Here is a 25,819-nt window from a genome sequence, read left to right as displayed (position 1 = left end):
GCTGGTTAACAGGGCAAAGCAGTCCTTTACTTTGACTTTAAGCCCAAATGTTTTCCGTTCTGTTGTCTCTACTGAGCCAACATGAGACACAAGATAAACAAAGTCCTATGGCTGCGAATGAAGGCGAAGATCGTCTATAGTGACGATGACTCACCAGATGACTAAAACTCTAACCTGCAAAAATGATTTTATTTTTCAAAGAAATGGCATTAAGTCCCACTGGAGCTCATAGAAAGCAGCTTCCCACGCATGGATTTTAAAATACTACAGCATACCTTTTGAAGCCTATCTCCCTAGAAAGGACGTTGTCAGTCATGTAGCACCATAGTTGCACTAAAAATATCCTCAGCAGCTATTCAAATGTAATATAATGAATAAAAGATTGAACAGATATTCTCTTGAAAAAGGAGAGACAGATGTCAGGAGTTGACTTGTCGGCTAATTACTTTGCATATGCAAATATTCTTTCCAAACATCCGATGAGCCTATAACAAATGTGAAACTATTGAAAAGTCTATCAAGTATAGACAAACAGATACTGGATTTTTGAGGTGATACCCATATTTGGGCCTTAAATATTTGCTCAATATAGTGGTTAGTTATTCCTAAAAAATATAAATACATTACATAATCAAAAGATCTTGATATGGCTACCTCCATTTTTTTTTGTATTTGTGACCAAGGTACATACATTTTACACTTGAAGCTTGTCAGTTCTCTCAGGTAAACAAACAATGTTATGGAGAGACCGTTTCTACATTACCTCAAACATATTTGGGCATTGTTGTAGTGCTATGTCTTGTTAATTATTAGCAGACATATATACCGACAGTTACATCTGCAATATGGCATAACAGCCGATATATCTGCCTGGCTGATTTATTACTCTAAGTACTTAAATTATACCTCTACTTCAACATAAAAATGATGCTTACATGTTAATCCAACAGTGATAATAATCCAGTAAGATAATGTCTATTATATATGACTTTGAAATGACCCATTATGTATACAGACTTCTTACTTTTTACTTTAAGTACAGTTTGATTATAATGTTTTTTTTTAACTTAAGTAGAAATGTTGAATACAGGACTTTTACATGTAACAAAGAACTTTTATAGTGTGGCATTGCTATTTTTGTCACATACTGTTGAACTGCAACTAATGCAAGTGTATAAAAGTAGTTAATAAAAAAGAAACATTACAAACTTTGCATCAATATACAGTTAAAAAGGTCAAAAGTTGAAAGAAAAAAATGTAGAAAAAAATAAAAATAAAGAAAGACCATTGAATGAGAAGGTGCGTCCAAACTTTTGACTGGTACTGTATATAATAAATAACACTAACACTAAATAACACGAACACTTATTACGCTAAGCTACGAGTTTTTCTGCAGCCGGAAAACAAACAGAGTGAGAGCTCCTCCTTCCTCTCCACCTCTCAGACTCCTAAGCGTCTGACGGCTTGTCGCCTACGTCACCGGCAGCAGAGGCGGTGGAGGAGAGTTTCGCCTGACTGTCATTCCCACAGGAAGAAGAGGGTGTGATCGAAAAAAAAAAAAAAAAAAAAGAAGAAAAATACCTGTCCAGTCTCACCTGTCGTACATGTCGGTCGTCGAATTGCCACATCTGCTGTCGGACACTGAGCACTGGCCTCACTGTGGAGCAGAGCGGAGGAGACTTTAAAGGTGAGGCTGCGTCCTTGTGGGACCAGATCAGTGGACAGAAGCGCGTTTCGCCTAATGACGTCACCGACAGGCTTCTACAGTGTGTTTTTTTTTTAAAGTAACACTAGTATTGTCACCACCAGACATTACACAGGTTGTGATGAAGGTATACATGTTATTCCTCGCTCATATTTCATGTTTATATAAGTGAGGTTGAAGGAAGTGCAACACCTGAAGTTTGAGTTGTTGGCTGACGTCACTCACAGGCGCCACTTTGCAACAGGTTCCCCCAGCATGCTCCATGGAACCAGACACTGTGTTTTTTGCAGGAGTTAATACTTGCTGTATGTTTGTGGGTCGTGTGTACATGCTGAATGTCCTCCACTGACACATGGTTGACTCACCAAGGCACACACTATGATCTCAGCTGTTATTTCATTGCATTATCTCAGTAATAACAAAGGACAAACAGGTCTAACTTAGGTAAGATGATAACTTCTCCTCACTAATCTCTCTACACTGAAGTTATTTAGGACATCCTTCAGGGACACAGGTATTGAATTTTGATCATGCCTCCTGAGTGTCATTCTTTTAACCCTCAGGTTTCTTTCTTTTTTAACTGAAATGTTGTCATTTAGTCTTTGAATCTGTTTTTATGGTTGTCTCTTCCCAGGATGCTAAGACGAGCCTGACAACATGAGTGTGACATCATGGTTCCTGGTCAGCAGCTCTGGCACACGCCACCGGTTGCCACGAGAGATGATCTTTGTTGGCAGGGATGACTGCGAGCTAATGCTGCAGGTGTGTGACTTTGTATGTTTAAGAGCACGAGTGAAAGACAATTTGTTTGTGTGTGTGTGCTCGCTTTGGTGATGGCATTATTGTGAAGTTTGTGTTTACACGGCAAACACCAGCAGCGTGTCAAGTGAACTCTTCTCTGTTCTTCATTCTTTTCTATTACTCTTCACTGACAGGACAGCTAGTCACAGAACTATGTGAAACACCAGTGGGAGGCTCCCTGCATGCTTCATGTGTGCATTTCTGAATGTGTAACCCGGTGACAGTGCCTCCACACAACGTTGCCCCCCGGCAGTCTTTCAAACAATGACTTAAAACGCAGCTAAAGCATTCCACTGTTTTGTTTTTCCATGCAGTGTGTGTTATAAACACAATTTCTTTGTGGTTTTTTTGTAAAATGCTCTCACTCTCATTTTCTCCCCACTCTGCATTTAGTCCAGCGAAAGAGGAATGCTGCCTCAGAAGCAGTTGTTTATACTTTATTTGGTGTGTTATGCCCAGAAAAACGCTGCCAACCACAAATGTTGGTTGGATGGAAAAGTTGCTCACATTTAGGCGTCGCCGGATCTAAAAAATAAAATAACTCAGCCTCTCCCAGTCTGAAATGATGCAGACTTTTCTGTTGCTCTACTTAAGTGTTCAGGACTGCTTCCTGACTTGGCACACAGTCCGTTCCAGCTCCAAATTGTCTTTTAAACCTTTAATCTTTTGTTTCTCTGTTTAAAGCTCAATGCATTTTTTTCCTTTCAAATCACAGTCGAATGTCTGTAACATAAGAATCCTGTTTGACGTGAAAAGCAGAGACTGAGTGTAGGTGAATTCGTATCACATAGTGTAGCCGAGGGCCTCGACTTGATGTTTGAATTTTCCATGACAACTGTTGTCTGACCTACGTCTGTATCTCCATGACCAGTAATACGACCAGATGTCTCCTATAATAGTAGTGAGTTCATTTTGCCTGGTCCAGTGATGTAGTTATGGTTTTCTAGCGCCAGAGCAAACATTTTCTCTGCGATAAGAGAGGCAAAAGGTCTTTTCATGCCGCTGTACAGTGAACCAATCCAAATAGGTAAAACAATTGATAAAAAACACAATTTTTATGCAGTACAGTACTTATTCAGTTACTTTAAGTTATTTGAAAGTCCTATGAGCGAATAGGCCACACAGACAGTCCAAACAACCTGTGAATCCTGTTATTCTAGTTAGTAGGTTGTGTGGAAGAGTTTATTTCAGCCCCACAAAGGGTCCTTTGAAGGTAGGTGGTCATTTTCTGAATGAGATGGCAGTCACCCTCAATCTGTGCGATGTTTGTGACAAGGAGGCTCAGAGTGCTTGATGATTAGAGAAGAGAGAGTCAGTGTGAGTCACTTTTACAGTTTGCGCATAATTGATGGTAAGCAAATTTAGATACAAATACATTTTTCCTCTGATAGATCATGTGCACACTTCACAGACGTGAGCTATGCAGTAACTTTGTGTTTGCCTATGAGGACCATCTATTATTGTAATCTACTGCAAAGGCTGGTTTGTAGTGTATTCAAGGGATCTGACTCTGTGTAGCAATGATGATGATGAATCAGGACTTATCCTTATGGATTAATCAACCAATTGTTTGCTCGGTTTGTTCATGGAATGTATAAATAGGCATACAGTTTCCCAGAACCCAAAGGGATATCTTCATATGCCATGTTTTGCTGCAAGTAAATAAGTAATTTCCTACATTAGAGAAACAGAGAATGCTTGTTGTCTGTGACTGAAAAATGACCTATAAGATTAAAAGTCGATCGTCTAATTATTTCATCTCGAATAACTTTTTTTTCTTTACTTTTGTTGCAGTCTCGTAGTGTGGACAAACAGCACGCTGTGATTAACTATGACCTGAACACAGACGAGCACATGGTGAAGGACCTGGGCAGCTTGAACGGGGTGAGTGAGTCCACCTCTGGTGTCAGACCTACCTGTGATAAAGGATCCAGTCCTTGGGCCCCCTGAAGACAATTACCAGAGGCACAAAATACCTCTCTTTGTGTGCCAGAGACGGGGACGGTTGGTGGAACTGTGGTAATCAGGAGACTGGATTTCCCTGCCGGCCTAGACCCCTTTTTTCCTCCCATCTCCCTCTCTCCAGCCCCCTCTCTCTCTCTCTCTCTCTCTCCCTTCACTGCTCCGTTGCCACTTCACTGCACCATTATCCCAATGAAATCCAGAGTTGAGCAGTGGGAGAAACCGTTCATTGTTCTCAGAGAGTGTTTCTTTTGGCCTTGGTAACTGCAGCCGAACTAATCAGAGCAGAACAGAGCAAGGACCTGTAACTGAAATCCAACGTTTCTGTGTTTCCCCTCCAATAATCCTCATTTGGTCTGTATAGGATAAAATATGCTGTGTATTGATAGATTTTCCTTTCCGCCCACGTCCAATATTAATCATTCTTTACATTCAGTGATCTGATTTTTATCTGGAATCCTTGTCTGCCCTTTTGTTAGTTCAGGCAGAAGATAGCATAATTGATTAACAACTAAACACTGTTGTGCGATTTTCCTACTGGCCAATAAGCATTCTACAAAAGACAGCCATTGCATAACAACGTAATCTCATCAGAGTTTTAATGTGCCAATGGATTAACTTTCAGTGGGAAAAGGGCCAATTGCAAAGTACGTACAGTTTCTGGGAGCGTGCCACCAGGAATCAGAGAGCCTGTCACCTGTTAGTCAACACATTTACTTCCCTAAAGACCAGTGAGAGTTGTTTGAGCTTAATATTTTCTTTTTCTTTATTTTGCAGACGTTTGTGAATGACCTGAGAATCCCAGACCAAACATACATCACCCTCAAGCTCTCTGATGTCATTCGTTTTGGCTATGATATCCTTTTTTATGTTATTCATTACGTCTCATGATTGGCTTTACTTTGGGACCTGTGTTATTTATGTAATACAGAGCTTCAGTTCTTCAGTTGGAGCAGTTTAAGTTGATGATATGAGCCAGTGGCCGGCAGCTTTGTCAGTGACACATTTTTTACATTTTTTTTATCCCCCACTGCGATCTTTCTCTTCCATCGGCATGTTAATCTCCTGTGGTTTTTCTGTCGGGTTTTAGATTATGGTCAACTGTGCACAGAAAACCTCCTGCACTCTTTGACCCCCAGAACAGAAAAGACATAAATGGGGAAACTTAAAAAAGATAACATGGGGGGGAATACTGTTTTAGAGTATAGAGACATATGGGAATGTTTGACCGTTGTGTCGTCATGAGATGTTGCAGGTTTTAAGGAGTGAGTCGCTTAAGAAGCTTTTTCAAGTGGAGCGACATGTACTGCTTATCTGTTTTCCACCCTGCAGTAAAAGAACGTACTTTGGACCTCCTTGGGGGGCCAGGGCAAAAACTAAGCATGGAAGGAAATTCAGTAAAAGAGAATTAGACTAACTTCACATGTTCTAAACTTTAGGTTGCAGATTTGTAGTTTGTATGTTTTTATTCAGGTCCCTCTATCAACAATCAGCTTTCTGGAGAGCAAGATACTAAACTGCAATATATATATATATATTTATTTATTTATTTATTTTATATGTGTGAACTTTAACTCCTCCTGCACATGCTCATGTATATATCCTGGAGAGAAGTCAACACAAGGTCCCAGAGGAAGCTCTTAAAGTAAGTACTACTGACAGTTTATATCTTTTTAGGTTAGCCGTGCTGATATGGTTGCTATGGCTCCTTTAATAATAATGTGAAGAGCTCATCTATTATTTCCATTATCAATTAATCGGTTGATTATTTTTTGTTTTTTCAATTTTCACATAATCAATGAAATATCAGAAAGGATTAAAAACAAATGGAGTAAACTAAAAAATATGCAGCTTTTCCATTAGAGGCATGTTATGTGATGTAATGTGGGTGTTTGACTGTTTGAACAGAGCTTGTTTACTGTAAATAGGCAGTTAATGTCTTCTGTATAACTCTTCCATGTGCATCCTCTAACCTCACCAAAATCAACACAACCCGGCTAACTGTTGGCTACAGCTCCAACAAATGAAAGTTGCCCCAAAACGTTGCGTAGAGTAAAAAAAAAAAAGCCAATTTCATAGTTTATTCATCTACGCACAGAAGCATAAACAGGCAACTACTTTTAATGATTATCACCTATTGATCTGTCATTTTAATGTATGATTCAAATTGTAACGTTAGAGTGTAAACACTGTTTTCTACCAGTTGGAACATGCTAATTGTTGTATATCTATGTCCGTGGTAGCTATTGTTTACATTAGGAAACAGGAGATAACACTGAGCAGAAGTCTCTGGAGGATATTCTTTTGTTATTCTTGATGTTGTTTTCTCACATCCTGCTTCCCCCCCGGTCTCTTTGCATAGCATGAGAAGTACACCAGCCAGTTGCAGCTTAGCATTAAAGCTCTGCAGGCCAAGACGAGAGAAAACCAGCAGCTCCAGAGCTCAGAGAAGAGCAAAGGCCCTGTTTCCAAACTGCTGGAGAAGGCTGAGCGAAGAGCCCAATCTCTCAAAGGTACACAACCCTAACCACACATACTTCATCATAACGCAAAAAGCAGGAAGGCAGCAGGATTTATTAATACAGAAGTTGGAGAATTGTTTTGGTTGCCTGAGAGGGACTGTTCTAGCTGAAGTGGATTTGAATACCATGTTCACATACGCGAGGAAGAAGACGCTTTTGCTTTGACTTTGGATGTAGATCGCTCGATAATACGGCTGTTGCGTAGTTTATTAAGAGCTTCCCTGGTGTGAGATTAGGCTGCCATGTGAGCTGAGGCTGAGGCCACGATCCTATGATGTCAGTAAAGACATAGATCCGACATCCCAGAGGTGGCAGAATGAGTGCAGAATGAAGGCTTGCCAGATAAGTGCAGGGGTGAAGAGTTAAGGACAAGCAGTCTTATCTCTGTCGTCCATTCCTGACCGCTAACAAGTGGTGGGGTGCTGCCAAACACGGCAGTGACAGTTCAACACGTGTCGTAGAAGAATTAGAAAGGTGTGCAGGTCTTCTGTCCGTGTAGCTGAATGAAGATTTGTTGCTGCTTGTGCTTCGATTTGCTTTCATGCCCTCTCTGCCCCGTGCTGTACTGAGTGATCATGTTGTACAGTATAGGCAACAGTGGAACAGTCAGAGAATTCTTAGTTTCAGTGAAGCACTTTGTGAATGAAGCTCATTCACACTGACAAAACCTTTTCCAGCTGCTGTTGATTTAGCAATTCTCGTGCTTTCTGTTCCATAAATGCCCCTGTGAGCTTAGAGGGAAAACCACAAAACTGGTTAAATTGGGCCTTTTCCAGCACTAGGCTCATATCCCACTGAGTGCCATACAAATAAATCATTGAACTGCAAAACTTTGGAAAACATTTTGTTTGCTAAAACAATGGTAAGTAATGGGAGTGCAGTTGTATCACCTGCAGCTATAAGCTGACTACAGTGATCCTGTAAACCCGTGACTGTGTACTCTTTGTTGAACATGCTCACTGGAGCCGTGTGTACTGGGGGCCATGAAGGCACCGCCTGCAGTGTGACAGCAGCCTTGCCCTGTGTCGTTGTGACAAAATCCACCAATGAGATAACGAAACAAGCATCCTCTGTCTCACTAAATGTACTTTCACAATAAGATAAGGATAGGATTTCATAGTCAAAGAAGAAAACCCCACTTGTGTTACAAACTTAGACATACACATAAAGAAAAGTTTGCTGCTATTTTCCTCACAGTGTAAAATGAAAAGTCCTACACATTACTGCACAAACTCCGCTTATCTATGTTGACTTCATGCAAATAGATTCCTTTTGGCTGAATTTGTTTGACTGGAGAACTTGATATGATGTTGGTTCTTTTGGTTTACTCTGGATTGTATTCTTCAAATTCTTTTTATTCTTTTTTTGTGCAATTCTTTCACTTCTTTTCTGTGTGCTGTTGCTTGTTTTCCCATGCAGCTGTACAGTATATGGAGCGTGTCCAATCCTCCAGCTGTCCTCAGGGCAGGACACTTCACTTGTACAGTGTGTGACTCAGTCAGGCCTACTTTCCTCTGCCAGAACCCAAGGCCATTTAGTATTTACTAAAGGGGCATGAAATGGGTAGTTCACATCTTGCATGATGCTTTACACATCAACACTACAAAATAAAAAATGTTTTTTTAACAAATTGCTCACATAGTGACTTACTATGTTATCCAAGATTCTGTATTGAGGTGACCCCAAAAAATAGCTATGCTAGAAAAGCCCTTCAACTAATGTGACACACAAGCAGTTTAATAGTGCTTAATCTAGTAGTTATTAAGGTAATACAACTTTTCATGAAGCCACATTCTCAGTAAACATTGAATAGGATTTTGAAAAACCTGCCTAACTTCTATTTGTTAGGTTATTCTGCGTCTGCTTTCTAACAGTGCATGCTCTTTATGTCTCTAACAACTGAGCAATTCTCAGTCAACTCTATTTGTGACACTCACCCTTTTTTTTCTTTAGCTAAAAGGAGAGGATTGGGTAAGGGGAAAGGAATTAGTAACATGCCCCTCTGCTTCTCTCGTCACAGTGTTGATGTCTTATTGTGTGTTTCCAAAGCAACAGTGAAGTGCTGTTGATGCTTAGAATTCTGAAGCCCCCACATTAAAATCCAGAGAGCTTGTTTAGCCTATGTATCAGGCCGACAAGCGGCTTCTGGATTATCTGATTAGTGCCATATAGACTGGCTGGCACGAGTGGACTGGCAAACCAGCGGCTAAACACCAGTTCAGAAGCGGCATCACGGAAATCATCCTCATCCCCTCCAGTATATACAAAGGTTAATGTGCTAACAGTGAGTGTCACCATTGACGAGGAGTCTCACTTTAGATAAGGTATAGTTTGAAGAATAGATGAATAGTTTTTTTTTCATTGAAGATTAGGATCAGCTTTGTCCTGATTCGCACGAGAAGGATTATGTTTTGGGGGTTTGTGTGATGCAGCTTGTATCACAGTTGGACCCTCGCTAAACTCTCTGTGTCATAGGAATGTGGTAGAATTGTAAAAAGCCCAAAGGCTACAGGTCAATTTTGTTGTTGCAAGACCAAACTCCGACCCTACATTGCTTTATCATGTGGCTAACATAAACTCTTTGTCTTATGAGTACAAGAGGCTGTATAAATTCAGTTCTTTGTTTGGCTCTCTCTTGCCTGGGTTTATCCATGGGCCTAATGGTGTGTGTTTGTCATCTAGCTGTCACAGATTCTCCGATATCCAAGCCTACTCCTCTCTATGGCCAACCGTCCTGGTGGGGGGAGGATGAGGACGCAGCCAACAAAAAGAAGAACACAGGTGGAAAGTCGCCAGAACAGGAGTCTCCAGGTCAGAGAATGTGTCTTATATATTAACTAATGTGTACAAACAACAGACTTAATTAAAGCATTTATACTAAAGTGTCTTTTAAAGCGTTATTTGGAATGTAATTGCATTGGATCTTCCCAGATCTGTAAATTAGATCCTAATTTGTAATGACATGTTTTTCTATGGCACTGCTATCTGATCCTTTGTGGGTCACTGAGAGATGGATGGTGTGAAGCCCAAGGCAGGTCTCTGGCCGCCGGTTGTGCACTGTTAGCCAGTCAGCACCGTGCCAGGCCAGTGTGGGCATTGCCTGTCTGCCTCGTGATGGATTATGACCCTCTAAGCTTCAGGGGGGGGGAAGAAGGGTGATCGTTTGCTTCATGGTGCCCAGCCTGAAACAGATTATTCCCACTCAGCTACCCTCCGTTGGACTCTGAGCTGCTGAAGTGATATTTGGCCATGTCCAACTGGCACCCAAAGACCAACTGGGGGATTTGTTTTCTCAGTCTAACTGCTGGAATCCTCGTGTTATTTATGGCTCCTTCTTTCAAGGATTGTGCGACAGATACATCCCAGTGATCTCAATCACTTTCCTTAGCTGTACCAGTGCAGTTTGAGTTACTTAGCTATAATTGTGAGCTTGAAGAGGAACCTCAAACACAAAAAAAAACATACACGTGTTTCTATTAATAAAAGATAGCCCTAGGGTGTAGTCATTTAGTCACTCAGTTGATTACAGTATATAGAACCATCACTAATGCTTGCTGTGTATCTGTGTGTTTGCTGTCCTCACCAATCTTCATTTCTAACAGAGCCTACTAAAGACGTGTCCAGATATGAGGTCAACGGCTCTATGTCCGAAAATCAAGTCAAGTCCATCTTCTCCTACCGCCGGGAGCCCAGCTACTTTGAGATCCCAACAAAGGAATTACAGCAGCGACCTGCCAAGAAGGCTGAGTCGCAGGTCCACGAGGTTCCAACAAAAGACACTCCAGATCCCACCAAGGTTGTCTCCTCCACACCTCCCGTGGTCCAAAGCCATGCCTCCTTCACCATCGAATTTGATGAATGCATGCCAGGTAAAATGAAGATCAAGGACCACGTGACCAAGTTCTCTTACCGCCAGCAGCAGAAGCTATCTTCCACAGAGCCCGTCACCGCACCCACTGAGGTGATGTCAGCAGAAAGCAAAGTTGCTGATTGGCTCGTCCAGAGTAATGCCAGCATGATGAGAAAGAAGTCACAGGCTGAAGACATGTATAGCACAAACAGTGACCCATCGCTCCTGAAGATCTCCAAGAGTGAGTTACTTACACAATTTTACCAACACTGGCTTTGATTGCATTAATGTACTAGCTCTTAAGCTCACATGTGGTCTTTCCATTACCAGCAAACCACCATGAAGATGGCCCTCGCAGTGATTCAGAGGATCCTGCAATCAATGGAAGTGAACCTCAGATTGGGTCCCAGATTTCTCCTCAACCTCTTAGAGCGTGTCCGCCACAACGCTGCGCCTCCCCCGACTCTGAGGAGCCCTTGTCTTACTCTCCGCCAGAATCTCAGTCCCTATCCAGTCTGGGCAAGGCTGAGCCTCACCAAGCCTTTGTTATTGAATTCTTTGATGATAACCTAAGAAAGAAGCACTCCCAGTCCTTCACTAATAACACATCTCCACCTGAGCCCTCAGCCCTAAGGGTCCAGCTGGAGAAGGCGAGGAAGGGCTCAAGCCCAACTGGGGAGAGACGAGTCCCATCTCAGGCCTCCACCACTCCTCCAACTCAGCAATACACGGTACCCCTGAAGGGCCCTGCTTCCACAGGCTTCCAGAGAGCTGGCTCTCTGCGAAGGGAGAAGACGGAGGACCGAATCAGCACCGGCTTTTCCTCTCGCTCCTCGTCCGTGTCTGTAAAACCCTTTTCCAGTATGGGCCGAAGGTCCAAACTCACCCAGGAATTTACTGCTGAGTTTCTCAAACAAGCAAAGCAGTCCTCCTCTGCCAGCTTGCAGGAAAATACATCTAGTCCCCCTACAACAGCTAAAAGAGAGACAGTGGCCGTATCCAAGACTAGTCCCCCTCCATCTAAAGCTTCCTACCAACCACAGACTTCCTCTCCTATCCACCACCCTGTTCCCCTCAAGGCCCCCTCGATGTCGGTGCCGTCTCAAGCTGTAGAGGTCAATAGCCCCCATGTTGGCCCCAAGAACGAAGAGGAGGACAGTCTGAGTGACGCAGGAACCTACACCATTGAAGCAGATGTACAAGATAAGGAGCTAGAAGAGGCTCGGAGCAAGATTGACCAGGCAAGTTTCTATCTCCATTTAATTTTTGTAAATTTGGCTGCAACATGTTGCTTAAAGGACATACGTCTGCTTTGCATTTCGCCAGTGTCTTGTGTCTTTGGAGAAAGTCCCACTCAGAATGAGCCATGGACATTGGCAGTCGCACTTTCCTGCCATTATCAACTTGCACTGCTTTGTTCCTGACAGGTGTTTGGTGTTTTTGAGAGCCCAGAGCGCACCAACCAGAGTGAAGCAGAAACATCATCAGCATTTAGGCCTGTTAATGTTGAGAGCAGGGAGCAGCATAGGCAGAGTAGCAGTGGGGAGGTGAGGCCAGCTCCAGAACAGGGACAGAGTCTGGTAAAGGTAACCCTTCCAGTGTGATCAATGGTTGGATGGAATAATTTTATAGTCAATTCTAAAAACAGTAAATGTATGTGTTGGGTCATTAGACCATAATGTTTAAGCGTACAAATCAGCATTTATTGCTGTCTTTTGATTTGCCTTCTTGGGATTTCTTCAATTTTTTGCTGTTTCTCTCTATTGATTTCTAGATTCGCCTCATCTTTCCTCACATGTTCTGGGTTCTTTTGTTTTTTCTTATTAACCAAATATAAGGGAAAAATACAACTTTTTTTGTATCACAGTTACTACATTTTTACCCATGAAACAGATGACATATGGTATCTTCTGTTGTTTGTCATATTAACTTTGTATTCTTTGTTTACTAAGGAAATCAGTTAACTAAAAACTGCTTCTTTTTCAAAACGTTTCAATCTATTTTGTAAAAGATATTGAATATGTTGTATGTTATATCATGCAGGGTCAGCCAGCAGGTGCAGTGTTACAGGGGCCTCCTAAGTGGATGTCTTGCTGGGCCAGCTTGGCAGACAGCTACACAGAATCTGGCCCCTCGTCTGGCCTCTTTGACATCTCTTCCCAGATGGAGTTTTCAGAAGGGGGTAAGCCACCTGACGAGACATGACTTTATTTGAAAGATAATGAGACACCCTGATGAATATGAATGATATTCCGTTCCAGTGTGTGTGGTTAATATGCATAAAAACTGTTTCACTTCAGCACGAGGTGCAATCAGCCACAATGCCACGCTCAGCCGACACAACGACAGCACTGACTCGGATGGTTCAAGAGCTCGGCGCGTCCTGCCCCAGTTACCACTGGGCGAGAAGAATGACATTCCAACTCCCAGCATTCATGTTCATTATGACCTGCAATCAACATTTGATGTAGGAGAGAGTAGTATGGTGGACCCCAGGTCTCAGGATGGCCTTCAAAGGTTATCGGTGCATGACGACGTAGAGCCTGACAGCCTGAGTGATGCCAGCAAGTCAGATGATGGTTCCATCATAGAGCAAAAGAGGAGACCGCAGTCAGACAGAGAAGCAAGGGAAAATGAGGACAAACCCCCAGCTAAGTTAACATCATTCTACACTGGGTCAGCAGAGGCTCAACCTGAACTTGGTGGCTCAAACCCCAGCCCTCAAAACACTGAAATGAAAAATGCAACCAAACCTTTCTCAACAGCCACCCTGACCAAACAGAGAGGTAACCAGGACTCTGTAAAGGTCAAGCCCGGTGTGTTAGCTCCTGTCCTGAGCCAGAGTACACGGAGTCCTGAGTCCAGAGAGGGTACTGTATCAGCATTAATCAGACAAGAGAGCTTCACCAAGGAGCGGCCTAGCAATGCCAGATTGCCCAACATCTCTAGCGTTCCGGTTCAGAGAGGCCTCGACCCTGAATCATTCCAGGGTGCCTGTAATCAGGACACTCATTCTTACCTCAAAGAGACAGAGGATGTTCTGGCGGTTCTGGAGGCCAAACTCCATGCAGGACAATCAGAAACAACACCGTCTTCAATAATGGACTCTCTCTCTGGGGAGTCGGATGTCGATACCTCCAGCACAGTCAGTCAACATAGCAATAAGACCAGGCCAAACATTCTACCCAGAAAAACCTCTGTTAGTGGCCTCCATAGGGAGAGGTCTTCAGCCAGTATAGCTAGTCAGGACCCAAGTCGCCAGTCCAGTACATCAGAAAAGCGACTCTCTCAGGGAGAAGACAGCAACAATAAGACGGAGTCTTTCAGGAGACCGGTTGGACTGAGACGTAGTGTTGGGAAAAGTGGCTCCACAGACTTCAGTGACGACCCTCAGAGCTTACCTTACTCTGATCAGGAATCTAACAACCGCCAATCCCGCAGAAAATACACAGTGCCCCTTCAGAAGGAGGACGCCAAGACCTCTAGAGTGTCCCAGGTTTTGAATCGTGCCAGCAGCTTTTCAGCCCCAAGACCCACCAGAGCGTCCATGCTTCGGCGCGCTCGCCTGGGAGAAGCTTCAGACAATGAGGGAACAGAGACAGACAGGCCGTCTCAGGAGGCAGGCAATGCCCCAGCGAAGCAACCCCAAGAAACCAAGAAACTCTCCAGACTGGATTTGCTGGCGATGCCACGTAAGCGGACAAGCTCATTCAACACACCCAGCGACACCGAGGCCCAATCTTCCATCGGCAGCTCGGTTCGAAGGGCTTCTGCACCGGGGTCAAAGCCTTTAGAAAGGCAGCAGAAAGCACCGGTTAACAAGACACCAATCACTCGTGGACGTTCAAGCAGTGCCAAACATGCTGGAAGCACCTCAAGTGAGTATAATACAGAAACTTGTAAAGAGTAACATATCTTGACTGGTATAACCACCTACTTCTTTCTTAGTCAAATATGGTAAAAAACATTCCTTTGAGCCCAGATTGGAAGCATTACATGGTCTGTTGATCAAACACAGTGGTGAATTGGTTTGATACATTCAGACCACAGAGTATATGCTATATGTTTCAGGAAATAACACCTGGTTTCTATACTTCAGCAGCTTTTCTTTATTTTTCATGAAAGTTTTATGTTGGAGAGGAATTCACGCTGGACTCGCACTTACATCAATATTACTAACATTACATATTTTTGTGGTGGCGTAAAGATCAGCGCAAGCTGCGCTATGGCCGTTTGGTATTTTCTTGACCTTGAAATCCACTTTGCCCTTCCGTGTGGTATTTTGGCACCAGTGCACAGGCGGAAGGAGCAAACAGGAGGGTTTATGGTTGTGCTTGCTCAATTTTTAAAAAGTGCCCTCATAGAACAAACAAACATAAACTTACAAATAAATAAAATTCCTTCATATTCACAGTGTTCTCTGGTAGTTTATGTAAATCCATGATGATTCCGTGTCCATAATGATGATTATAAATCTAGCCATGTACGAAATGGTTTATGCTAAACACTCCAGTCTTCACTATATGGTACTTGTCTGGGACTCAGCTGCTCTACTGTGGGGAAAAAAGTACTCATTTCAGTTTGTGAATGATTTTAAATCTGAAAAATAATCTGAGCCATCTTTCTGATAAAAATTGAACTGTACAAATGAGCACTTCCACAGCAACTTTTCTGCCTCTTGTTCTGGGGAGGATTTTGGTGACAACATCTAATATTCTTGGTGGTGTTTTTCTTGCCTGTATTCTTTGACGGTATCTCTTTCTTTCTCTCCCGTTTTCCCGACTTCTCTATCTTCATCCTCCCTAACTCAAACCAATTCACAATGCCAAGGCTCCAGGAGACGACACAAAGGCTCTGACTATACCTCTACCTCAGATGAGGAGTACGACTCTAACCAGAGCACTCCTAAACACAAACGCTCCCAACCTTCCTCAGCTTCCCATAGCCCGCGGAATCTTCAGCGGCCTCAGCAGCTGGTCGCCCTGCAGCCAAAACCTCGCAGCAGAGATTCTGAAGAGGAGAGCCATGACGGAGACGCCTTACACAGTTGGTCCAACCACAGCTCTGAGATTGCACGGTAAGGAATATTACAAGTTAATTTTTTTCTGGTGGACATGCTAATAAGTTTTCTTAACTGACACTAAAGATGGTTTCACACATGCAGTCTCAAGCATTTTATTTACTGCATTTCCCATTAAAGGGCCTAAAGAGATCAAGGATTTCACTTTCAGCAGAATAATGAAATTAAAAAGCAAATTCTTACTCCTGTCAGACATCTTTCTATCGCATGTTCCTTGCCTTCTAGGTTGAGTCAAGACCTGGCTAAAGACCTAGCTATCTTGGCCAGAGAGATCCATGACGTGGCAGGTGATGGTGATCCACAAAACCCCAGAGTGGAGAGCAGTGTGCCCGTCTCCACAGTGACTGCTCATGAACAGGTACATGAAACTTATTCTTAGGGCTGTTGCAGCTTTATCTAACACACTGAAGCATCAACATTATTTCATCAACTGACTGGCGGCTGTGGCACACGAGGTAGAACGCTCGTCCCGTAACCACAAGGTTGGTGGTTCGAACCCCTCTACAGTCAACATGCCGAGGTGTCCTTGAGCAAGACACCTAACCCCCAGTTGCTCCCCGGGCGCTTCTTAGCAGACCACTGCTCCTCCGGGATGGGTTAAATGCAGAGAATTGTAATTTCCCCATTGTGGGACTAATAAAGGCTTAATTATTATTATTATTATTATTATTATTATTATTATTATTATTATTATTATTATTATTATTATTATTATTATTATTATTATTATAAAACTGAAGATGACTATCCCCTTTTTTGTCCTCTTTGGTTGAAAGAGGAAGTATCTCAGTGCTTTTGTTGAAGATTCTTATATAGTACATTGTTCTACTTTGGCTATGCACATCTGGTGCAGTTATGTTACATGAAATTTAAAAGGTCATTTTTATCTCTATCACTAAATCTAAATCTTTATACTGTACATTATACTGTACATTATGGATTAATCACATCAGCCAAAGGAGACAATCCGTCTCTCTGCTTGTGTTTTTAACTGTAACACTTAAGTCTGATTGTGTTGCAGCTGGTTCATCGTATTCCAGAGGCTGGAACAAACTACCAGAGGGTCCCACCAAGTTCTACATCTTCAAGGGAACCTAACCAAAGTGACCATGAACAGAACACCAGGCAGCGGGCTCATAGCAGAGATGAGGTCTCACATAAACGCCGCTTCACTGGAAAACATCTTACAAACCTCTGTGGGATTATTATAACGTTTTCTTTATTTTTTTTATCCAGGTCATTGTGGACAATCTGATGCTCAATCCAGTGTCACAGATCATTATGGCCATCAGAGAAAACACTGAGCAACTTGCTGAAAAAATGAAGTAAGAGATTACTTGAACATCCTTTATTCCCATGTTTAGTCTGCGTTTGATGAAAAACTATTGATTCTGTCTGACCACCAGATGACGCTGAGCCAATAATCTTATTAAACTACAGTAACTGAGTGAGTCAGCACACAGATTTATAATCTAGAGTAATTGACGATATGGGACTAAGAGGACTGAGATGTAATCTTCTGAACAGATTAGATGCAGATAAAACAGGTGGTGTTTAAATGTTTCCATTGTAAGAAGAACCATAGTTTGTTGTTTTTCTAAAACCCCAAAACAAGATGTCAAAAAAGAAACATTTATTTTAGTATTGATTGGATTTAGTTCTGCTAAATCACCACCATCAGAAGAGAGCCCAGCTTTCAGTTTTCCAGACTAAATCAACAACGTTCTGGACACAAAAATATAGATTGTCCCCTTTTAAAGAGAACCGCATGAAGCAAACTTCCTAACACCTGCATTTGGGCGTTATGCACGCAGGGTACTGTTCCAGGACAGGATGGATGTCTGGGAAGAAATTGAGGCCAAGGTTAACTCTGACAATGATGATCCTGTTATTAAAACCACCAACAAGGTTTGTGAATAAAGTTGTTTGTCAATTTTCTAGTAAAATTAATGCTGGTTGATTGTTTGAGATAATTAAGACATCTGTGTTCCAGGAAATCACATCTATCTTGAAAGAACTCAGGGGGGTTCAACGGCAACTTGAGGGTGAGTCAACCTGACCCTTTATAAACAATATAGCATAAATAACCTTCATAATGCATTTGTATTGTGAAGCCAAATCAAATAATAAAAACCCTGTTCATGTTATTCACAGTCTTTAACACAGTCATGGAGCCCACTGGACAGTTTGACAATTCTAAGGCCTCAGCCTCTGCGGTCTCCTCCTCATCTGGAGCTCGGTCCTCCAGACCTCCCGCCCCACGAGACTGGAGAACGATCCACTCCGTCTCCAAACGTGGCGGCGGGCCGAGGCCCGGTGAGAGTGTGAGGAGAGCAGCTGTCACACCAGACGATCTAAGAGCAGGGTATTTGGTCTGAAAAGGGACACAAACACGCAGGTTTCACCAGTGCTGAACTTCTGCTGTAACTCCACAAACCCAGGTGTCAGACCAGTGTGCACACAATGAAACCAAGAGGGGGGGGAAGTGAGACTGTACACAGATCTGTAGCCTCCCGTACATCCAGCATATACACTGATGCACCATGAACATTGCACACCTACACAGTGGTGTAACTCACAGTGAGGCCTGCACTAAACGCACATAGAGTACGCTCAGTGGGACGCCTACACATGAGGTAAAGATTTAAGGAAGTACCAAAATACTTCAATAAACCTCACCTCGGACAAGCCTCCAAACTATACTTGATTCTCTCTGTGTTAGAGGTTGACCTCTTTATTTGCCAATGATATGACCAGCATTGTTGATTTACTTGGTTTATTTAAAAACCGGCCTGAGAATAATCATCTCAGGAAAATTTACTAATATATAAGGTTTCTATGTTTAGTGACAAATCAATTTTTTTTTAGGAAATATTAGTTAATTTAAATATGTTTTGGGTAGAAAGAACAGCAGTAACACCAGCAGATCTGAGTGTACTGTGTACTTGTATTCTCAGTCAAGCCATTGCTTTTTCTTATGTAATTCTATGTTTTTGTCTTTGTTTGCCACTTTTCTCTTTGTGGACAAGATTTATCGCAGAATGTAAAAAATATTTATTAGGGAGACCCTGTTTCCGAGACAACATGACTTTGGGAGAGCTCGTAGACTCTAGTGCCAGACCAATTAATGCTCTGTTACACAGTAGCTATCAACCAATTTATTGAGTATTTATTCTGTTGGCGTTTCCCATTGTATCGCCTCTGTACAGACCTCTGTATGTTGTCCAGCTGGAGATGAAAATCCTTGTGGAATGTGTGGTCTGACTGGTAGGAGGGACTCAGCTTAGTCACCTGGCAACCACAAACTCAAGTGGCTACAAAACATGAGTTTTCAAGCATTCCTGGCTTCTTTACCTTCTGAAAAAAAATGGGTTTTTATTTGTGTCAAACGCACTTTGGGGGCTTGAAAGTGTAGTGTTTTGTCGCAAGCACTGTCAGCTCCGATGTTTGGCCAAAGACCATCATTAAACAACTGACAGAAATGAGTCACCTTTATTCCTGTTTATGCTGAGCTCTCAAGAGCTCTCAGAGCACTGTGGTAGGATTTAATATTTCCTCTCGAGTCACAAGGTCACTTGTGATGGGTCCTCACATGACAGGAGAAGTAAAGTCATTTAAGCATTGTAGTTGACAAAGTCAATCTGGTGAAGCTGTAAATCTGACAATAACTTTGTGACATTCTGTTCACTGTATGTAAATATCTAAAGACATCTGCTTCATACAAATTACCTCTCAATCTTGTCTTTTGCACTAATGTAGTACAACATTGTCCCCTCGACTTGATATGCTGCAAACTGAAAGCTGTTTCTCTCCTGCTAAAGATTGTAAACATTTGATGCCGTTGAGCTTTCAGCAGGAAAGAACGTTGCAGGTTGCCTTTCTCCTTTTCCCTGTCCAGATTGTACATGTGATTGTAATTGGGATGTACGTAGAAGTGCCACAGAGCTGTGTGGGACAGTGGTTGTTTACAAACTCAAGCTAAATTGAATGTTTGTCCCATTGACATCACTTGCTCAAAGTGTTGCTGCTATTCTTCTTCTGTGGGATAGTATTTCCCCTTTGCTTCCATCTAAGTCAAAGCTACAGCAGGTTTGAGAGCTGAAAAGTAGTTGTTTGTCAAATTTGTGTCCTTTTTTTGATATTCAATTTATGTTTCCCCTCCCTTTACCTGTTTTGATTTGGTCGTATTGCTGTCTTGTTAGCTGGTATTTATGTTTGTGTTTTTGTTTAATTTGATATATGATGATTGCAGATTTTTCAAATAAATTTGATTATTAAAGTTGTATTTTGTAATTACTTTTATTCACTCACTACACTTGTGTTTATTGCTGAACAAATACATGTCTCAAAACATGAAATGAAAGTGAAAACAGGAACTGTGCTGTGATATAATCAGTAGCAGATGTATCACATCAGATGAGTTTGGGGTGAAAGCTGAAGGGGAAGAAGCAAGTTTGTTGTGAGCTCTTTCTAGCGGAAAACTATCTACATCTGCTTTGTGTAAGTCTCTTTTGCTTTCAATACTTTAGAAAACCAAACATCATCTGTGATTTAAGTCGTTTAAACTGCAAAATCTTGAGTTCCATCATTAGTGAGGTCAGAATTGTCCTGTGTTTATTTTATGTCTGAGACGACAATTTCCTGCTTTTGAATGCTAATAGGTGAGGACCACTTGAAAGGAAAAATGCCCTGTACGTATAGCAGGCTTCATGACCGTTATGTTTCAAGCAAAGGGGTAGGACTCCATCATATATTTGATATTCTCTCTGGGTTGGTATGACACATTGTTCTTACTATTGAACTTGTTTTTTCTATCAAACTTCATGTTGTTAGAAGTCGACCAGCTGTGTGACATTAGTCGTGGTTTTGGGCTGTCTGACAGTCATCGGGATCCTGCTTGCCATCGCTGTGCTGAAAAGACCACCTGCCCCGAAAGATCATGAGACGTTTCCTCAGGAAGCTGGTTGGAGCAATTTCTCTACGGACCAGTGCAGGTAATAATCCGTCTGAAGATGTGTGTATATATGGAGGTAGTATTAGTTGGCTGAATAATAACTACATTTGCTTCTACTTAACATGATGTTAAACTGTGGATCAAAGTATATTTGATACCTGTTAGAGTTACATTTTGACATCACAGTAATACATTCAAACAAAAACAATTTTATAGCATTATCACCAGGAAATTTGAGACCTAACTGAAAAATGACTTTATTAATAGTATCAAGGCATGATACAACATTGATCTCTATCGTACCATAATCAAATAATGAATTACCATGTTCCTGTATAACTTTATCTATACCTATTGACTTAATGGTTAATGATTCTGAAATTGTTTCTCTAAATCATAAGATAAGATAAGATAATCCTTTATTAGTCCCGCAGCGGGGAAATTATATTCACAATATTCATAATATTCACCAGTTCAGTTTCCGAAGAATTCCCTCAGCAGATGTCTTTGTTTATCTCCTAGCATGGCTCTGGTGGAGAGCATCCCTCAACAAATGAAATACAAAGGCAATGTAACGCTTGGGATCCCTCTGGAAAATGTCTGGAAAGATCTGATCTCCATGGCAACGGAACAAGTGGAAGTGGCCTCTTTCTACTGGACCTTAACTGGGGAAGACATTAACGTTAATTCATCCTCTGACATACCTGTGAGTTGTTAATTAAAATATAAAGAAACATGAAAACACACACATCATTTGTTTGATTAATATGTTGTTGTTTGTGGAAAAGGCCTATAATACCATGAGTCTGTCCTCTGCAGGGAAGGGACATCCTGAAAGACCTTGAAGAGTTGCCCTCCAGGAATGTGTCCGTCCGATTGGTGACCAGTGTACCCAGCGTTCCAACAAACTCCACAGATTTAAAGATCTTAAAACAGAAAGGTTTGGAAACAACTCCCCTGTTCTTGTTCTCGACATTCACTGCAGTATGTTTTGATTTGTGATGCATTGTTTGCACCAACTTCCCTTAACTGCAGTTCCCTCTTTTGTTACCTGTAGGTGTTCAGGTGAGGAAGGTAAACTTCGGGCGCTTGACAAGGGGCGTCCTCCACAGCAAGTTCTGGATAGTTGACAGAAAACATGTGTTTATTGGAAGCGCCAACATGGACTGGAGGGCTCTCACACAGGTAAAACCTAAAATCTATAATGACAGATGCTTTTACATCTCAAAAGACCTCCAAATTATTTCAGAATTCACATTTTTAGGTGAAGGAACTGGGAGTAGTTGTCTACAACTGTTCCAGTCTAGCAAAGGACCTACATAAGATTTTCCAGTCCTACTGGGTAATGGGACAATCCCACAGCTCCCTTCCACAGCCCTGGCCTTCAAAGTATGACACTGCCATCAACAAACATCACCCCCTGCTGGTGAGAAGTGACAATGTCTCCAGCAGGCTGTACCTCACAGTGAGTTCCTTAGCTTTCATTTCCTTTTTACAGGAAAGTTATTCTGATGGATAAAGGGCGGTCTCTATTTTAACAGAAGTGACAATACAGTGTGTTTACTACAGTTTTAACCACCTCTAAACCTCAAACTGTTACCTCATGGAAGTCAGGTTGTATGTATCAAATGTTTTTGTTGGTATTATTATTAAATGTTTGTGTTCCACCCAAGGGTTCTCCACCATCGTTCTGTCCTCCATCGAGGACTCAGGACCTGGAGGCTATTCTCTCCATCATCTCAGAGGCCCAACACTATGTGGATGTAGCCGTCATGGAGTACTTCCCCACCACACGCTTTGAAAGGCCTCAGAGGTGACCCACAAAAAAAAGCATTGGTTTCCATCAAACCATTCGCCTCTTTTGCTTTATTGCCTCACTTTCTTTGATTTATTGAACAGATACTGGCCTTTCATTGATGAAGCCATCAGGACGGCCGCATTCGAGAGAAAAGTTAAGATGCGGATGCTGATCAGCTGCGGGCGGGACTCTGATCCAGCCATGTTGCCCTTCCTTAAGTCTCTAGCCTCAATGGACAGCCCTCACCAGGATATCAGCATCCAAATAGTAAGACACAACATCAAATAAATGGATCTGCTGGGACAAATGGAAATTGTTATGTTTTGTTTACACATTGTTTACTTTTCAGAAACTGTACATTGTTCCTGTGGGTAACCAGACTGATATTCCATATACCAGAGTCAACCACAATAAATACATGGTGACTGATAAAGTGGCCTACATTGGTGAGTTACAGATTGTCTTCAGGATTATTATTCCCACACATTTACTGTTCAGGTTAAACATTTATGCATTGAGGAGTCGGTTTGTTGCATGTGAGTTGGTTAATAATTGACCAGATAACATTGTTCTGTCCCTTAGGTACCTCCAATTGGTCAGGGGACTACTTTCTGACCACAGCTGGAGTGGGTCTGGTGATTTCCCAGCATGCTCCTCGCCCTGTATGGAAGACCAAGGCCATACAGGGTCAGCTCAGGGCAGTCTTTGACAGAGACTGGAACTCTGAGTTTGCTGTGCACCTTGCTGACCTGGGGCACCACCCAGATTGTGCATTATCGAGATGACAGAAACCGCTTTATAAAAGTTACATAAATGTTTTTTATCAAGGCCATACAAAACCATAGATTTGCTTTATGTTGCTGTTTTTATATTATTGTGGTCCAAATGAGCAGTTTTAGTAATTTTTTTCCGTGTTATGAATAGGAAATACAATATATATCATATACTTTTAAATGAGTGTGCACTGAAAGTGAGAGAAAGTTTTATACATAAAGCATTGACATCAATGGTTTAAAGTATACCAGATGAAAAGTAATATTATGTACTGCATCTGTACCTAGTAATACGTTTAATTGAGTTTTCATTTATGTTGCAGGTTTTTATTGTTTAGCTGATTGTTGAATGTTTGGGTAATGAATTTACTGTATTTTTATTAAATTTATATATACTTAATATACTTTATAATGATTGCCTGGTCGCACGCCTTACAATACTATCCCAAGTGTGCAAAGGATAATATAGAAAAAAATGTTTTTACACTCACGATATTCTGCTCAGAATTTTGGTAGCCTCTGGGCCTGTGTGCATAACAGTGCTGATCTCAGTCATCACCACAGCCGCTGATCAGTCGACAGAAATGACTGATTCATCATGGGATAAATCTGCCCTAAGCAGGCTTCAGTTAACAGCTAACGACAACAACTCATTTCAACACAGATAAATGAATAGTATTCTTTAAAAATGTCATTGTAACGTATGTGACTGAATAGTGCGTCATATAAAAGTCAGAATAAAACATTCGTAGTATAGTATGCCATGAAAATCATTATAAACAGATGTTTTTTTATCTGAAACTGAAACTTCTTTGTTGAGTGCATATGTTCCTTTAATTTTATGCTGTAACATTCCTGTTGTGAGCCAGTGTTTATTTATGAAAAGTTATAAAAATTGATTGGATATCTGTATTTTTGTAGCTACAAGAATTTTGTATGAATGTTTTGTTTGGAGAGAAAATCAGGACAATAGAATATTTTTAAGAACTTTTAAAATATTCAACTCATTTGCACAATGGTATAGTAAACTTAATTCTAAGGTGTCTTCTTACGTCAAAGTTTTGAGGATGTTCAACCGTGTGGATACAACCCAAAAATTGCAAGAATCGTGCAAGAACATAAACTTCAGAAAGTATGCTTAACTAAATAAGAGACAAAGAAAGGTTTTTATTATTACTTTAAGCGCACAGGTAAAACAGAACATAACAGACATTCACTGAACCACTACTGAACAAGATGGAATTATCTGGCACAGCAGTGGAGTCATGACCGTGTTTACATGGAGAAGGTGATTGAGGATTGTTAGGTGTGCCTTGTTCCGCTCTGGAGGAAAACCAGTCACGCCTCCTGCCTCACAGACACACAGCAGGGAAAATAGAAACACGGGGAAAGAGAGAAGAGGGAGAGATAATCAGGAAAACCAAGACAAACCACACATATGGACATGCTATTCTATGACTTTTTTTGACATGCTATTCTATTACTTTTTTTATGACTTTTTAGGACATATTATACTGTGACTTTTTTCGACATACTACATTGTGACTATTTTTATGACTTTTCATGACATACAATACTATGACTTTTTTCGTCATACTATACTATGACTTTTTTCGTCATACTATACTATGACTTTTTTCGACATACACTATGACCTTTTTATGACTTTTTACGACATACTATATTATGACTTTTCATGACACACAATACTATGACTTTTTTTCGACATACTATACTATGACTTTTTTCGACATACTATACTATGACTTTTTTATGACTTTTTCGACATACTATACTATGACTTTTTTATGACTTTTTTGACATACTATACTATGACTTTTTTTTTACTTTTTTCGACATACTATCCTATGACTTTTTTATTACTTTTTTCGACATACTATACTATGACTTTTTTTATCACTTTTTTATATACTATGACTTTTTCGACATACTATACTATGACTTTTTTATGACTTTTTTCGACATACTATACTATGACTTTTTTATTTTTTCGACATACTATACTATGACTTTTTTATGACTTTTTCGACATACTATACTATGACTTTTTTTTTTACTTTTTTCGACATACTATACTATGACTTTTCATGACACAAAATACTATGACTTTTCTTGACATACTATACTATGACTTTTTTATGACTTTTTACGACATACTATACTATGACTTTTTTATGACTTTTTACGACATACTATACTATGACTTTTTTATGGCTTTTTAGGACATACTATACTATGACTTTTTTCGACATACTATACTATGACTTTTTTATGACTTTTTATGACATACTATACTATGACTTTTTTTTATGACTTTTTTCGACATACTATACTATGACTTTTTTATGACTTT

The 25,819-nt window shown here is 41.0% G+C and overlaps 2 protein-coding genes across 8 annotated transcripts; both read left to right on the top strand.

Annotated features, from left to right (window-relative positions):
* The first annotated feature begins 1,485 nt into the window (after positions 1 to 1,485).
* On the top strand, positions 1,486 to 20,166 carry cep170ba (centrosomal protein 170Ba). 6 transcript variants are annotated; one of them, XM_054614204.1, is made up of 19 exons: positions 1,486 to 1,687; positions 2,340 to 2,467; positions 4,301 to 4,390; positions 5,246 to 5,326; positions 6,057 to 6,113; positions 6,831 to 6,981; positions 9,673 to 9,801; positions 10,593 to 11,081; positions 11,171 to 12,081; positions 12,268 to 12,387; positions 12,884 to 13,022; positions 13,141 to 14,718; positions 15,671 to 15,917; positions 16,146 to 16,278; positions 16,942 to 17,070; positions 17,157 to 17,245; positions 17,735 to 17,828; positions 17,914 to 17,965; positions 18,075 to 20,166. In XM_054614204.1, the coding sequence occupies exons 2-19, from the start codon at positions 2,363 to 2,365 to the stop codon at positions 18,296 to 18,298; spliced, it is 4,818 nt and encodes a 1,605-aa protein (XP_054470179.1). In that variant the 5' UTR covers positions 1,486 to 1,687; positions 2,340 to 2,362; the 3' UTR covers positions 18,299 to 20,166. The 6 variants fall into 6 exon arrangements, with proteins under 6 accessions (XP_054470179.1, XP_054470180.1, XP_054470175.1 ...); XM_054614205.1 differs by having other exon boundaries at positions 12,268 to 12,426; positions 15,776 to 15,917; XM_054614200.1 differs by having other exon boundaries at positions 12,268 to 12,426.
* A 164-nt stretch (positions 20,167 to 20,330) lies between these two features.
* LOC129103533 (5'-3' exonuclease PLD4) lies at positions 20,331 to 24,357 on the top strand. 2 transcript variants are annotated; one of them, XM_054614046.1, is made up of 11 exons: positions 20,331 to 20,420; positions 20,582 to 20,655; positions 20,754 to 20,914; positions 21,397 to 21,580; positions 21,694 to 21,814; positions 21,932 to 22,059; positions 22,139 to 22,339; positions 22,548 to 22,687; positions 22,774 to 22,939; positions 23,022 to 23,118; positions 23,255 to 24,357. In XM_054614046.1, exons 2-11 carry the CDS (start codon positions 20,605 to 20,607, stop codon positions 23,455 to 23,457), a joined length of 1,452 nt encoding a protein of 483 aa, XP_054470021.1. In that variant the 5' UTR covers positions 20,331 to 20,420; positions 20,582 to 20,604; the 3' UTR covers positions 23,458 to 24,357. The 2 variants fall into 2 exon arrangements, with proteins under 2 accessions (XP_054470021.1, XP_054470022.1); XM_054614047.1 differs by having other exon boundaries at positions 20,344 to 20,424; positions 20,587 to 20,655.
* Positions 24,358 to 25,819: the final 1,462 nt, after the last annotated feature.

The sequence above is a fragment of the Anoplopoma fimbria genome, chromosome 15 (assembly GCF_027596085.1).
Source record: "Anoplopoma fimbria isolate UVic2021 breed Golden Eagle Sablefish chromosome 15, Afim_UVic_2022, whole genome shotgun sequence".
In the NCBI taxonomy this organism is placed as follows: Eukaryota; Metazoa; Chordata; class Actinopteri; order Perciformes; family Anoplopomatidae; genus Anoplopoma; species Anoplopoma fimbria.
The sequence above is the reverse complement of the archived record's forward strand: the minus strand, read 5'-3'. Positions and strand labels throughout refer to the sequence as shown.

What these genes read in the sequence shown, in the direction of transcription:
- cep170ba (XM_054614200.1), top strand. Translation starts at nt 2,363, where the DNA reads ATGAGTGTGACATCATGGTTCCTGGTCAGCAGCTCTGGCACACGCCAC. An exon ending in ACCTGGGCAGCTTGAACGGG is followed by an intron (nt 4,391 to 5,245) that starts GTGAGTGAGTCC and finishes TTTATTTTGCAG; the next exon opens with ACGTTTGTGAATGACCTGAG. An exon ending in AAGAGCCCAATCTCTCAAAG is followed by an intron (nt 6,982 to 9,672) that starts GTACACAACCCT and finishes TTTGTCATCTAG; the next exon opens with CTGTCACAGATTCTCCGATA.
- LOC129103533 (XM_054614046.1), top strand. Translation starts at nt 20,605, where the DNA reads ATGCCCTGTACGTATAGCAGGCTTCATGACCGTTATGTTTCAAGCAAA. An exon ending in GTTATGTTTCAAGCAAAGGG is followed by an intron (nt 20,656 to 20,753) that starts GTAGGACTCCAT and finishes TCATGTTGTTAG; the next exon opens with AAGTCGACCAGCTGTGTGAC. An exon ending in TGATAAAGTGGCCTACATTG is followed by an intron (nt 23,119 to 23,254) that starts GTGAGTTACAGA and finishes TCTGTCCCTTAG; the next exon opens with GTACCTCCAATTGGTCAGGG.